Source organism: Vanellus vanellus (genome assembly GCF_965231255.1).
Source record: "Vanellus vanellus genome assembly, chromosome: 5".
Classification (NCBI taxonomy): Eukaryota; Metazoa; Chordata; class Aves; order Charadriiformes; family Charadriidae; genus Vanellus; species Vanellus vanellus.
The window spans coordinates 68,579,754-68,594,884 of NC_138910.1; the positions used below are offsets into that span (position 1 = coordinate 68,579,754).

Consider the following 15,131-nt stretch of genomic DNA (forward strand, 5'->3'; position numbering starts at 1 on the left):
AGATAGGGCTTTCAACTCTTCGTAAAGTACCACTTTTCAGCAGATGAACACATAGAACAGATTTGGGCAGAGCAAAGCATGAATGCATTGCCCTTCTACAGCACTAAGGATTAAAGACTTTATGTTCTCCATTTTATTATTTATATCACCCCACAAAGGAAGTCTTACTCCATGACTGGAGCTCACTATAGCAGTTTGGTTTGGAAATAATCCTGAAAAAACTCGTCACCTGAAACCGAGAAAAGAGAGGACAGCTTGGCACAGAGAGATGAATGCAATCGAACCATTCAGGTTGGCACCGTAGGCAGGGGTCTCGCCAGCTGACCAGCCACTGCCTGTGTCACACCACTTGAATTAGGTTGGGGGTTTCTTCATTTATTAAGGTGTCTGGCTGAATTACTTTTCGACTTCCAAGGCTAGAAACACTGATGTTTGGCTTTTTGGTGTATCACTGGCCTATGCGTTGAAAATTTATCAATGCTGTGGACCATTTAATAGGAGCTAAATTAAATGGGTCGACAAAATCAGTTTAAACTGAACAGCACAAAAGCATTCAGTTTCATTTTCTTGTATAAAATAAATCTTGTAATAGTTGGGTTTTGTTGGATTTCAGGGAGAAAATTCATGTTTTAGATACAGTTATAGGAACAACACTCGTTTCAGTGAATTATTTTATTTAATATACACAACTGCGTTTCATTTAGGCAATAGAAAGTTCACAAATACGCTTACTCTGACACTTGACATGTTTAGTTTGATAGAAACCAAAGACTACAAAAGCGAAGTATAATAATCATTAAGAACACATTAAAAGTGAGATTATGATAACAACCACATTACAAGTGATATAAATATTTGATTCTTGTGTGATCCCTACACATTCAACATTTCTGACCTTAGGAGTACAGTTATGGCAGAAGAAGATGGCTTTTAAATTTAGTTTGTTCTTATTAGCATGGAAAGTGGCATTCAAAACTATTTACAAATTTAGAGATTATAAACTAAATTCTAATTTTGATTATGAATTCATTGAAGTGGAATTGCATTGTACTATCATTGCTTTGGTGCAGCTCTGGCACTTGTGTTTTCAAAGATGGTGGACTTCTGAAATTCCTAAGCCATATGGCTCATTATCAACAGATATTCTTTATACCGCTCCTAGCTAAGGTGCACAAACCTTAGGTTATAACAGAAGTGATTCCAGTTCTGCGTTCAAAGGAGACAGCTATCTCGCATTTAAATGTATAGCTCTGTCTCTGGAGTTAGGAAGAACTGACTATGTGAATGCTTTTTGGGAAAAGGTCCAAAGGGAACCAGAGAAGATCAAAAGCCTACCCACAGGTACCTGCACATTTCCCTCTTCCTCTCCCTTCCCCTCTCTCTCTATTTCTTTCTCCTTTCTTAACTGTTTCTGAATCAAATATTTGTTGGTGGTATCTTACAGCAACCAGACTGCAATGCTTATTTTGGATGGGAAATACATCTGTCCAATTCCCAGCCCGATTCTGTGGACTTCTGAGAGCTCTATGACCGCATGGAAGTATTCCTGATTTAAAGGGATACATTTGTTTAAGCCAGATACTATCAGGTTCTTACCCATTTTCCAAATATTTTGCTGTTTTATTAGCCCCTTTTCATTCTTCATTTAAAAAAAAAATTTAAAAAAAATCCTTTCAATTTCAACAGAAGAGTGACTTTTAAACTATCTGGAAACATCTATAATGGCATGTGCAACATTGTTACACTTTCTTCATGAGCTTTTTATAAATAATATGAAAATCAATCACTTAAATATACATTTACCTCTGTGAAAAACTGTATTTCTGTTTATCCGTGGCGAATGTTAAGGTTTAATTTTCTTCATACCATTTTATTAGACCAGACAAACCACAGCAGCCAATTACCTTTGACACATTGCAACCTCCAGGTAGTACAGTTGCTGTGGAACATGACATTTACTCTGTTACTTCTGTTTCCAGCTATTCCTATTAATTCTGAACCCAACCAGACACCTTAGTGTTGCACATAATTTCATTCATAGACTTGCAAAAAGCTCCCAAAACACAGATACTTTTGAGTAGCACGATGGGGGACATAAGCATGTTTAAGCTAAGTGAGATGGGTGAAAAAAACCTCACATTCTGATATTGAAGACATACTTTGTGGAGAAAAAAAGTATAGCATGGAGCATAGTGCCAAATTCAGCAACTTGAATGGTGGAAATAGGCCAACAGCAGCATTTGGAATTTCTGTTTCATTACACATAGAAGTATACCTTTTATTTTTAATAAATTATAATCAGTTGGCATTTCACACAAATATGACACATTTTCATGATTTTTGTATTTATTCAAATGAGTATTTATTCAACAAAAGGAGCAACAATTTATTCAACAAAGGAGCAAAATGCCAGCTTCAGTAAAATCTATGGAATTACACAGGCCCTCCTTTTCAAACGTCATTGTTTTGGGTTGTGTTTGCAACAAAAGTTGAAATGTTTCAAATCAAAGTTTGTTTCAATATGCTAGATTTTAACAACATGCTTCTCAAGTATTTGAATATTCAGAATTACTCTGTATTACTTGACACAGGATAGGTTCTTGTGGGCTGGCTTCGTGTAGCAAAGCATATGTTGGTCTAGTTTAAAAGCCTAAGCTAACTATGAAACATCGTTCCAGTTTACAGAAATTCAAAGATTATAGATCATCATTATTTATTACCTTTAGCACAGGAAGAAATGTTACTGCACGTTCCCTCGTGCCTCCTTACTATGCTGTGCTCCTATCTAAAGTTCAGGGTTCCATATCCCGAGCCACAGTTTTGCGTTGCACATAGACAGCCACAATTGCTTAAATTTCCGCTTAAATAGACATCTGACTTCCTACAAGGAAGGGAGGAAGATGGAAATGCTTTCACTTATAAAAGACTGCCTTGAATCTCTTTCGCTATTAACAGATCTCATCATACATTCTTATTTAAAAATATATTTTGAAATGCTACATATGAACTGAGAATGGTATTTATTTACCATCACAATATAAAGTAGCAACAGTTTTAGAAAAAGGAAAAGTTTTAAATTAATTGATGAAGCTAGCATAGCTTTTTGAATATAAATAAGCGCTCTCAAACACCTTCATGATGTTTAGATACTTAAAAAAAAAAATAAAAAATGCACTCTGGAAATCACTCTCTTACACTGTAGTACACAATGACTGCTTACACTCCCAGAAACGTAATCTTAGGGCAGTGGCAACATGTTCAGTTTTGTAAGTGTGATTACTTTATTGCACATGTCACATGAATCGGAGACTGCATATACCCCAGTCAAAACACCTTCTAGATCTAGACACACAATGATTTGGAGACTCTGTACTGAACATTTTGTATATAAGCCTTTAAAGGAAACAACTCCATCAGCTTCACTTACAAATTATCTGTGCAAAAGTACAGTATTTCATAAATAAACTTTACCCAAATATTACAGAAAAAAGCTTTGGGATATATTAAGTATAAATACAGTGACAGCTGAGCTGCAAATTTAATTTAGGTATATACAATAATACGCTCACCAGTTCTTTTCGCAGATGTACATTTAACCTCCCTGAGTCCTTTTCCATACTTAGCGACATGATACATTTTCAGACGCTTGTTCAGCAACAGCAACGATAGCTTCGGGGTTAGAGAGAAAGGTGGGAAGGAGTACGTCAAAGTGCACTCCATTTCATTTATCATACACTTCAAGCTTACTGCACCTTTGCTTCTAGGAGCCCACTGGTCATGACATGCTCATGACCACTCACGCAAGAACTGACGTGTCTTAGGGAATCTGCTCCAAGATAGGCCATTAAAAGTTCAGTGTGTCGGATTAATAATTGCATAAGATCTTCAGCCAAACTCTCCATAGTTGAGTATCTCACCTTTTCAAAATCAAAAATGTCTTTGAGGAAGAAAAGCACTTGATCCTAGTAGAAGGAAAAAAACAAAACAAAACAAAAAACCCCTTGTATTCACTTACAAGAAGGAAAAAAGTATGCAATGGTATTTCTTTTACACATTTCCTAAAAACATGCATTTATGTATTCTTTTGTGCTAAGATAGAAACACACTAAAATAGGCTTTGCAAAACAGTTCTAGGCTTAAAAAAAATTTAATACGTAAATATTTATTTTCATGGTTTCTTAATGTTAGTCTTAATTTTAGGAAAATGCAAATGGATGCCTATAAATAAAATCCTAATTTCTTTTAATCTGGAAGATTATTTTTTTTTAAATTATGATAAGTGGTAATATAAAAAAGGTTGCAAACCTTGAAGAAGCAGCATAGGTCATAAAGGGTATTTCTAGGGCCCAAAAAGCCCCACGCCAAAACAGGGCTGATATGTTCACATATAGCATAGAAATGTGCAAAAAATCCATCAGGTACCTAGTGATGAAAAAATTATAGACAAAAGTTACACATAAAATTAAGTCCTCAGAAAAGCCTAACACACCTACTACTTCAGGGCTGTGGTAACTTGAACACCTTTAAGTTACAGGGCAACTGTACAAACAAGTGTCATGATTTTTTTAGAAAAGGTTTTTACTTCAGGTGTACTTTGTATTTTAGATATTTTAAGATTAATAGGCATAAGACCAAAAATATCATGAACAATCTACTTTGACTCACATATGACAGAACAGACAATTTTATTCAGTTATTCCTGTTTGAGCCCCTATATACTACATATAGCTGAAACTTGCAAAAAAATAAGCAACTACACAGTTTTGAATTGAAGAAACCTACACCTGACAATAACCCATCCTTAAGTCTAAAGAAAAACATAAAATATCTGTGAATGTCCACCCTGTTGTTACTTTTAAAACCTACAGGCACTCACAAAATATAGTATAAATTTATACATCATATATGAATGTACAGTTTATTTTATATACTCATATATTTATAATTTTATAACAGTAGTTAATTTGTTAAAATAATAAAAATAGAAACGACATAAAGTAAAACATAAAATATCACATAAAGAACTGCCCATAAGTAAATTTAAGTTCATCAAACTCCTTGTGGTACAGTTAGTCTCTCCATTACAACGCCTTCCATGGCACTTTACTTTATCCCCTTTTGAACGACTCTAGCAGCGCTGATGAAGATAGTCCTAAGGAGTAAAGTGACTCACACATTTACAAACTTATAAATAATGAAACTTCAGCATATAAAGGAACTACAGAGTAAGGTAGTTGTGCATTGAAATAGAGATTAAAATAATAGGTTACTACAACCTCTATTTTGGAGATATAATCCCTTCACATAAAACTAGCGTAGAAAAGATCTATTTATATAAACTTCCCAACCATATTGACACAGGGATGAAACGTCAGGTCTTCAGACGTAACGGTAGCTGAAGACCTTTTACAAAATACCAACTGCCATTGGAAGCAACTTTTTTTTTTTACAATTAAATGTGTCTTCTTTAGCAGTTAGGAGTGATGTAAATAGCTATTCTTAGGATCAGAGGAAGGTGTCAGCCCCAATCACTGGAGCAGAGGCTCCTCACCTATGGTGTGCAAAACCCCTCCTAATGGCTATGGATGTCCTGCAGCAAGCCTCAACTCTGCTTTTGGACTGGCTACTACAGAGATGGGGCATTTGCCTCCTAGGTCTAACAAAAGCCTCCAAAGGTGGAAGTAAGGAGCTGCTGGCGCAGAGGAGTGCTACTCTGAAATCTGCAGAGTTCCTTCAGTGAGAGGCCAGGATGCAAAAGGGGGCAGAAGGAGGCAGCAACAGAGTTCCTGCTGCTCGCGAGCAAGAGGGTGCTTCAGGGAGGTAAAGAGACAGGACTGAATTTTACTTAGCTGTGGAGGATACAGGGAGATGAGGTTGAGAACCCTAACGTAAGCAGGCGAGATACGAGATTAGTGACCTTGGTCTGCAAAAATCTGAGGTACATGTGTGGGGCCATAAGTCAAAGAAATTACTGTCACCACTGTTCACTAGACCTAAACTAGGTTGAAAATCTTTTAGCTAAGACTTCTTGCTAAAAAACAGGTATTAGGACCCCATGAGCTAAACTTATACAATTGGCAGCCTCTCGTCTACAGGACTAAGGGGTGATCTGTAATTTATTTTGCCAAAGCTACAGGAGAGAACTTCCAATTCTTGGGAGCTGATCAGTAACTTTAGTCCACATAATTCGCAAGGCAACTTACCTTCATTTGCTGTCTTTTCTGCTTCAGTACTGACCAACAGCTTGAAGCCACAGCCTAAATGTTAAAAACAAACAAACAAAAAAAGCCCCAAACCCTGTGTAACTTCATTATAAGAGAAATTATCTTTCATCTCGAAAGAAGCGATCTGCAGAATACTATATTTCTATATTTTGGGGATTTGTATTTTCTTGAGTTTAATCTTGTAATAACACAAAGTTTAAAACTATATCAGCTTATACAAATAACTATTTTTTATATGTAGTTCATATCTGTTATTTTCAGATCTTATTTTGCAACACTTCCTTTGTAGTTTGGCATTCCTGACTGATTTTGCAGCTGCAACTGTTAGCAACATTCACTGGGTTTAACTGAGGACCCGTCTCTTATAGACACCAAAGTGTGTGCTCAGACATAAGTAACTATTTTAGATATTAAATAGCATGTGAACACATTGAAATGTCCCTTTTCATTTCAGCAAAAACATTCTTGCAATAGCTTCAGATTCAGCAAAGGAGTTTTGTCCAAATATGGGCCTGTGAAATCCAATATACCACTCGGCTCTTTCCCCTCATACCTTGTAACCATCCTCGCCTGATTCTCTTTCAGGACTGCAAAATGGCTTACTACTCACGGAACACAATGTTATCACATAACTACAGAAATAAATATATGCATGTTACCTTTTCTTTTTTTTCCCCTTCTAAAGGGAATATTTCAATTGAAAGACAAAAATTAAAGGAAAACTAGCTGTTTATAGATATGAATAGATGAAATGACAGTAGTATCTCTACCAGCTGACCATGGCAGTAGCCTGTATGTCTGTAACAGAGGGATGAGATCTATTTGACAAATAAACAGGCACATCTGAAAAAGCATGAAACGTTATCAATGTTTTAATGCCTGTATTGCATTAATTTACTTCTGTTTGCTTGCAACTTTGTTCCTTATTGCTAGATCTCTGGTCTATGAACCAAAACCTGTATCTAATATCTAGGATGTGGCTAACAGAAACTTTCCTTCTAAGATTCTACTTCCCCAGAGAACACTCATTTTTGCAGTTAAAGTGTTTTCTCCCATACATTCAATCATTCTATTTATTTTGGGCCCAGACTTGTAGCTTTTAAATTGCTGTGATGAAAAACCTAATATAATCAGTTTGGTTTTTTTTTTTTTTTTCTGACAAATATTTCAGGTATATATTCAGTTATATTGAAGCTGAATTAGACTTTACAATGAAGGATGGTGTTGTATCTTTGCTTCAAAATTAATGCTATTATCAAGACAATATACACAGTCTTTATCCTGCAGTTGTTGGATTTATTCTAATTTTTACTTTGTGCTTTAAGAATATAAAGCACAGATCACTGGAAGAATAGTTTCAGCACAAACAGAAATTTTATACGAGAATGCTCACACCAATGTTATATTGATCATACCATCTACGTATTCTAACGTACTACAGAAAAACGATTATGAAAATTAGACATAAATACTTACTGTTTCTTTAAAAGAGGAATTTAGCCAGCGGTTATTTACTACATTCTGTATAGATATTGGTGGATTTTCCAAATCTTCAAATGAATCCATTAATATGAAGTCCAGAACAACATCATAAAAATTCAGGTTTTTCACCTATATTAAATCAGAACATGATCTAAGTAACCTAGTTTCTCATTCAGCATGCACCATATTCTAACTCTGTATTAACATGCAGATTTATAATTGTTTTTAGTGAATATTAAAGATAATTTGTCAGTAAAGGAGAAGTTAAAAAAAACATTACATGCTTTCTGGTACTCAACTGCAGTGGTGGATGCCATTTCTCCAAATCAGCAAAGTAAACAGAGTGCCTTTCCCACAATTCTGAACCGTAAAAATTTATTTTTAGATGCTACAGTTTGCATAATTAAGGGTAAAAGCACTTTTCAGAAATTCAGACTCACTCCTCTAGCAGCAAGTTCCATTTCAGTATTATCCCAGTGATCTGTTTGCTCCAAAAAATATATCATTTCATCAAAGACATCTTCAAATTTCTTTGGATTCTGTAAAGTAAAAGCAATGAGTATCAAGCAAACTTAACAAGAGAGATGGTTAATTTACACTGGAAAGTGAATTCTGGTAGAAGTTACATTAACAATAAAACATTAGTTTAAAAAGGCTTTTACCTTTCGTGCTTTCACAATTAAAGCAGACAAAATTTTTCTTCCACTTTCAGCAAGAAATATTCTGTTTGCTGTTTCTGAAAGAATTATCTAGAAAAGGTTTCAGAAAATACAGACATATTCATTCACAGGTTATACTAAGTGACCTTAAACACTTCTATCAAATTTAGTATAATTATAACCGTTAATATAGTAGGCAAGTTCCTAAAAAGCCGTTGGTGCAAAGCTCCCAAAGCTAATCACAAAACTGGGACTCCTCTGCAAAGATGTCCCATTTTAGAATTACAGAATTGTAAAAGCAACAAGAAAATATTTAATTACAGAATATGTTATAAAAACGGTTGCACAAGTAGTGCATTGATAGTTTCAACACCATGTACTTTAGGCTTAACAAGGCAGACAGACAAAGCACTCTCCTTACTATTTACCTGAAAAGCTTGTCGAATACAGTGTAGCTTAGCAAGGAAGTCACTGTCTCCTAGACATTCAAACATTTCAGTCCTATATAAAATAGAAAAGGTTTCAAAGACCATTAAAAAAAGAAGCACAAAAAAATTCAACTAAGTCTAATTCCTAGAAAAAACACCTAGTGCAAGTAACTCCTAAAAAATTAGTTGTATATAGAATACTTCACTTTAATTCTTGCTTTTCTTGCAAATAATTAAGTAGACATAAAACAATACCTTAACACTCGTGAATAAATTTTGCCTTCTTCTGCTAAGTGCATAGCTTCTTCATACAATGGGCAATGGCAAAGGGAATCTAGACCATATGTATTACGAATCTCTCTGTGCTCTGTAAGCTGAAAAAAAAAAAATTAAGTTCATTAAAGAGCTTGCTAACATAATTTTTGTACAGATAAAACAAATTAAAGAAGTTTTCCTGATACTCTACTAAAAGATGTATCCTTTTCTGCATCTGCTTAAAACAAAGGGGCAACACTTAACTGGTAAACAGAAGAGAAACACCTCAACTGGTAAACAGAAGAGAAACACCTCAACTGGTAAACAGAAGAGAAACACCACACTTAACAAAACTGTTACTTCGTAACTTTCAAAAGTTTAGTTAATAACATGGATGCAGCTTTGTTTTGTTTTTAATTCACCTAGTTAAATCTAATGGGTCTCAAAGCTGTTAAAAAAATAAAATTGTCAGGACACAAAGTGCAGAGTGATTGCATAATGCAAATCTTTAGGAACCTGGAAATAGTAACATCCTCCACCTGTGTTTTTGTTTGACTGGTAAATATGTCTGCTGGTTACCAAAGCATACTGTATGAAAGATGAGCATCCAGCATTTTACTACAGGCTCCCAAAAAGGTTTTTATTATCAGTAATTTTAATTCTGTGAACTCACAGACATTTTTAGAACAAGAAAAAACAAAAACACATTAAGAAATCACATAAATAATAGAGAACTCCTGTTTAAAGGATACTATATTTAATCCACAAAACAGTGGGTAGCTACAATTTCCACTACAAACATTACATTATATTATTAATGATTAAAAAAAATAAAAATCAGAGGCTTACACATCCTTCTGTTTTTGGTTTTGTTTTTTTTTTTTTTTTTTTTTTTTTAATATCCTGCATGGGAGAAACAAACCTGTGCTTCCAGGCTACAAAAACAGAGCCTAGAAACATATTTAAAAAATAATTCTCACAGTAATGGAACTATATAAAAATAGTTACCCTGTATCTTAGAAAGATCAAAAAAAATCAGATTAAAATATAACTTTATGTTAAACTTCCATTAAAATTTTCACATAAATATACGCTGAAAGTTTTTCCTATCGCTGAGGACATCCAGGCAAGTGCTGACACCAGACTTCATAAAGACACCAAGAAGTATGCTTCCAGTGTGTCTTCTCCACAGACTTTAGTTGAGCCAATTACAGCAAGAGCAGTTTGGCCAAGCAGGCTCGCCTGCTAAAGGGAAGAATACGAGCACGTGCCAATACCTATTTTTGTCCATGTAAATATTTAAGCGCACGAATATGTTACAGAGATTTCAGTACAGAGTTGGTATTCTGACAAGTGTCACACATCATTAGATGGTATATATTTGCTGGAACTTACACTAATGTTCTGAATCACTCATACCAGTATCCTTTTACTGTAAGCAAATACATACAATTACTTTCTTAAAATTGTCAGGTTCCATTTTAAAGTTATTTGTTTGGGTTAAAAAAAGAAAAAAAAAAAAAATCTGTATTCCTATACAGATTTCTATGGAGTTTTCAAATTGAGACTCAAGGGACTAGACAATAGCTAGGGAATAAGTGAAGGAATAAAAGTTTTAAGGTCAAAAAATATTATACTTAAATGAGTAATGTACACTTTCAGAATTCATTTAGCTTGAAAGTATTTCCACTTTAAAAATACATATTTGTTTATCAGTTGTTTCACTTGGAAGAACAGAGTAGAATAAGCTGACTTAAAAAAGATTTACAGCTATTAAGACCAAAGATTTCATTCCAATTTAACAATTAAACATCATAGCGCCAAACTGTGTTTTGGATTTGCAAATTCAAAAAGCCCACCTGAAAATTTATGTTCTTATTAAACAAAGGAAGCCACACAGCTTTTAATTGAAAATATAAGTGAAAATATATAGGAAGGAACAACTTAAACAACTGGAAGAAACAGGAATATACTGATTTCTTTCAGACATAAGAAATCAATATACATACAGACACACACATATATATATACACACATGTATATATAGTGTAGTAGTTTGAACAGGTATAAACAAGAACAAGTGAAAAAACCTTTACTCCAGAATTTGGTTTTCTGCATTAGTTAAGAAAGTGCTAATTGCAGAACAATACATACATGGTTTCCAAAATAAAGACCAAAACACACCACAAATAAGTATACTAATTTATTTCTTACCTGATCCAGCTACTATTGAAGCCATAAAACTTTCCATTTACTTTATTTCATTTGCAAAGCATGAGAAGAAATAGGTTGTGAACACATATGCGCTTTGTAAACAGCTGCCCCTCTCTTGGAGGTAATCATTTCTATGGTAAAAGGGATTATATTAGTTTTCTCTGGTGAACTTCAGGCAAATCACCTTCTTCAGATATTTAGGCAAACTGACTGACTGAGACTGAATTAGGACTTGTGATTTCTACAGCGAGATGCAGGGAATCTCCATCTGCTGCCAGCAAGCCTGAGGTGATAACATCTTTAGCACAGGAAGATGCCTGACCATAGCCTTTGTGGTTACAGATTAGCATAGAATCCAATACCTGGGAGTTGGATGAGGACCTTGATTGTATTTAGCTTTTTTATTGTCCATAAACATCCTCTCATGCCAGCAGATGAAATAAAATAGCTGTGTTACTGTGGTAATGCTTGTTATTGAGCTCAAACGAAGCAAGCAGTTAAATCAACCAGCCACTAAACAGGAGAGAAGGATATAACTGTTCTTCTGCTGAGAAGTTGGTTTTGATTACAGATTGAAGTTAGTCCCAACCAATAACATTTGGAAAGGGGGTAAAAATTCCTCTATCTCTGACTTCTCTTAGCATGCAAAAAGAGGAGAGGAGAAAAACCAAAACAAACTGAAAACCAGAAACTAAAACAACCTCTAAGTTTAACTAGAGAAGGTGTTTTCCAGACAAGCTCTGAAGCTGCATCATAATGCTCCCGGGGTCATCATGGATTTTCTTTTGATGCTTTCTAGTATTTGAAAATATATTTATATATACATATGTTATACATAGAAATAAACTATATATATATAACATACAGTATTATATTTTAAACAGTCTTGCAAACATTCAGTAATGGCCATTCTTTTTGAGATGAAGTAAGGTGAAAGTTTGCAGATATAAACATTCTAGTTAAAATGAGTTGAAGACACTCTGAAGACACACCCATGTTTCTAACATAGAGTTCAGCTATTAGAAGAATGGACAAATCATATACAATGTTTAACAATATGCAGAGCATCCAACATTTTCTAGATAAGAACTTCTCAAGCTGACACAAAAGAAAATTTAACTCTTTCATGTAACAGCCTCCAAGGACTTGTTACCTTTGAGGAAAAAGGTGAAGAGGAAGATTAGTTTTAAACGAGGTGGTTCACTATAACTACCTTATGTGAATCGGCATCCATTCATGGTATGTATTCAGGTACCTACTTTTTACCCCACTATGTACCCCTATGCACCATGGAACTTTCCTCAACAGTGGTTCAGTATTTATCAGAAGTTCACAGAAAGCCCCAGCATCCCACATCTTGTCATCACAGGTAAGTTGGACTCTTGAAAGCTCTTCAAGTCCTTTCTTGCCATTCTGTAGTGAACACTTCTTTGCACAGCCAGTGCCATTTTGAAACTCTTAACACATGACTAAGGATGAAAAAGTCCTCTGTGCACAGCTACCAAAAGTGCTGGTAGTTGTGAGTAACACTGAGGCTTGTGATGACGGACCCGATGCGCCAGCCTTTATGTGTCTGCTATTTCCTCAGGGTCATGGGGGGTTACATGAAGAAGGGCATGAAAACGCAGACAAAGAAGAGATGAAAAGATTAATCACCCTATAGCAGCAATCTAATCTTGTAACGCTTTACTTCTATCCATTCAAGGCTCAAGACAGACAGTGGTTGTTGGTGACCACTGTGCAGGACATTTATGATAACCTGCAGTGGATACTTAACCTCATTATGTTGAAACAATATGTACATCTTCAAACCTCCAAAGCTTGTAGTGATAACTTGTGTCTCTACATAGAGTGCTGCAAAGCAGCCTCTGAAGATTACAACATGGATTGGTTTTGTTCAGACACTAATTAGTTTTCTCTGGACAGTTCAGCTTTAAGGCTGCATCTGCCAGTAAAGAGATGCTGAAACTATTGTTGTAAAGCATCAAATTTCCAGAGGTAGCAATAGTTTTTAAGCCTGGGATTCCCTGACTGCTCTGGTCTAATGAGCAGACTCAGTACTCTTACTTGCCACCCACAAGCTGTTTCTTAATACTAGAAAAAATTCTCAGCTGTGCATCAAAGACCTTGTTGACCACCAAAATAACCACCTACATGAATGTGACAAAAATAAATAACGCTAGACCTTTTAGGAATTCTTACTTGCTGCCCCTATTAAAAAGGTCAATTTACTGGCAGAGTCAGCATTCCTTAATATAGTATAAGCAGAGTTTCTCAGAATGTAAAGAAGCTGATGATGATCTCTTTCTCTGGATATCTTTATCTTTTAAAAGATTTTTTTTTTTTTTAAACGTAAGTAGCTGCAGGATGAGTGTGAAACATGAAGATATGATGGTGATTACTAACTAAAACACTTGAGATGGTACTTTTATAAACTGAAATGATAGAGTGGTGCATTCTTCCTAATGCCTGGAAGAAAACAGGAAGGAAGTTCATGTATTTTCAGGAACCCCTTCTATACTTACTTGTGTATATTACGACACCCGATATATTTTCTTTCAGGAAAACACACATTCAGAACATTATTTTATCTGAATTATTGCTGTGACTTTATTAATTTTAAGCATCATGAAGAATGTGAATTCATAATGTTGTGTGCATCAGTGGTACTTGCCAGGTGGAATAATCCTAGGCTGTGTGCTGTGTCTGGTACATACGCTTTTGCCTACATAATACCCACAAGAATGTATTATGGTACAAAAATTAGTTCAGTGCTAATATATGGATTTGTTACATATGTTACATATATTTCCTAAGAATTAAAAATTGTAGAGTATGAGCCATCAGTGTATCGGAACACACTTGGCTATTAGACGAAACTCCTCCTTGTCCTAGAATTGAAAACATTTAATATACTATGCAAATACCATACATAGCTAAGGTTTCGGTTAGAGGACACGGATCAACTCCAGATTTTTTTGTTTTATTATTTTTAAAGCTTTTAGGGCACCATTTAATGACTTGTTGGCCTAAGTTTTCCTATTCATAGCCATACAGCAAGCAACCAGTTGTCCTTGGAGGGAATCAAAGGAATCTGGTTCCCGTTGACCACTCTTCATTGCCACATGGAAAACTTTTCCCCACAATGGAATCTTTTTAACTGGGGCTACATCTATTAAGATGCAGAAGACAAATAACAGAGGGGAAAAAAAAAAAAAAACCAACTTAAACCAACACAAACGAAGCACGAAGTTTGAGGAATTTGTTAGAAAGAACACAGGAATGGGAGGTGTTTCTCAAAGTGGAACAGAACTTTTCTGTTGCCTACACCACCAATGCTGTTTATTGGCAGGCGGAAAGCTTCTGCTGCTGCTGATATGAACAGACAAGCTTTATTTCTGGATATCATGCTTCACTGGACACCATGAAATCTTTTGACTTTACCCACAGGTAGTAGGCAGTGGTTAGTGGCACACTTCAGGTACAGATTCTTCAAAGAAATAGTATTACTGTTAACAGAATGAAAGACTTCAGGGATTAATTCTTTCCTCTCTTTCTCCACATGTTTTAAGCCTATAAATAAGGCACTTCCATACCTCAAAGTTGTTAGAATAGGGAGCTCCTTATAATTTGCTACCCAGGGCATGCAATAAATATACATTAATTAGTTATTATTTAATATTAACATGCAGGACTGCTGTACTACATTAGTTTTTGAGGTAAGACAATAAATAATCCACATCAAATTGGACAGATGACATGAACATGGAGGGAGTGACCAGGATAAGAACAATAAGACCTGAGAAGATCAGATTAGTGATTATGGTCCCACTTTTGAAGGCAGTCAGAACATAGGAGGGCATGTCTCT

The 15,131-nt window shown here is 35.1% G+C and overlaps 1 protein-coding gene across 1 annotated transcript in view; it reads right to left on the bottom strand.

Moving 5' to 3' along the window:
• Nucleotides 1-3,629: 3,629 nt before the first annotated feature.
• MIGA1 (mitoguardin 1) overlaps nucleotides 3,630-15,131 on the bottom strand; it is a gene marked incomplete at its 5' end in the record, with an annotated part of 39,822 nt that continues 28,320 nt past the window's right edge. The window contains 8 exons of the mRNA XM_082483586.1: nucleotides 3,630-3,962; nucleotides 4,306-4,422; nucleotides 6,204-6,257; nucleotides 7,701-7,835; nucleotides 8,147-8,245; nucleotides 8,369-8,455; nucleotides 8,794-8,866; nucleotides 9,049-9,167. Of these exons, the coding sequence (XP_082339712.1) occupies nucleotides 3,744-3,962; nucleotides 4,306-4,422; nucleotides 6,204-6,257; nucleotides 7,701-7,835; nucleotides 8,147-8,245; nucleotides 8,369-8,455; nucleotides 8,794-8,866; nucleotides 9,049-9,167 (903 nt within the window). The 3' untranslated portion in view covers nucleotides 3,630-3,743. The remainder of the gene's footprint in view (nucleotides 3,963-4,305; nucleotides 4,423-6,203; nucleotides 6,258-7,700; nucleotides 7,836-8,146; nucleotides 8,246-8,368; nucleotides 8,456-8,793; nucleotides 8,867-9,048; nucleotides 9,168-15,131) is intronic.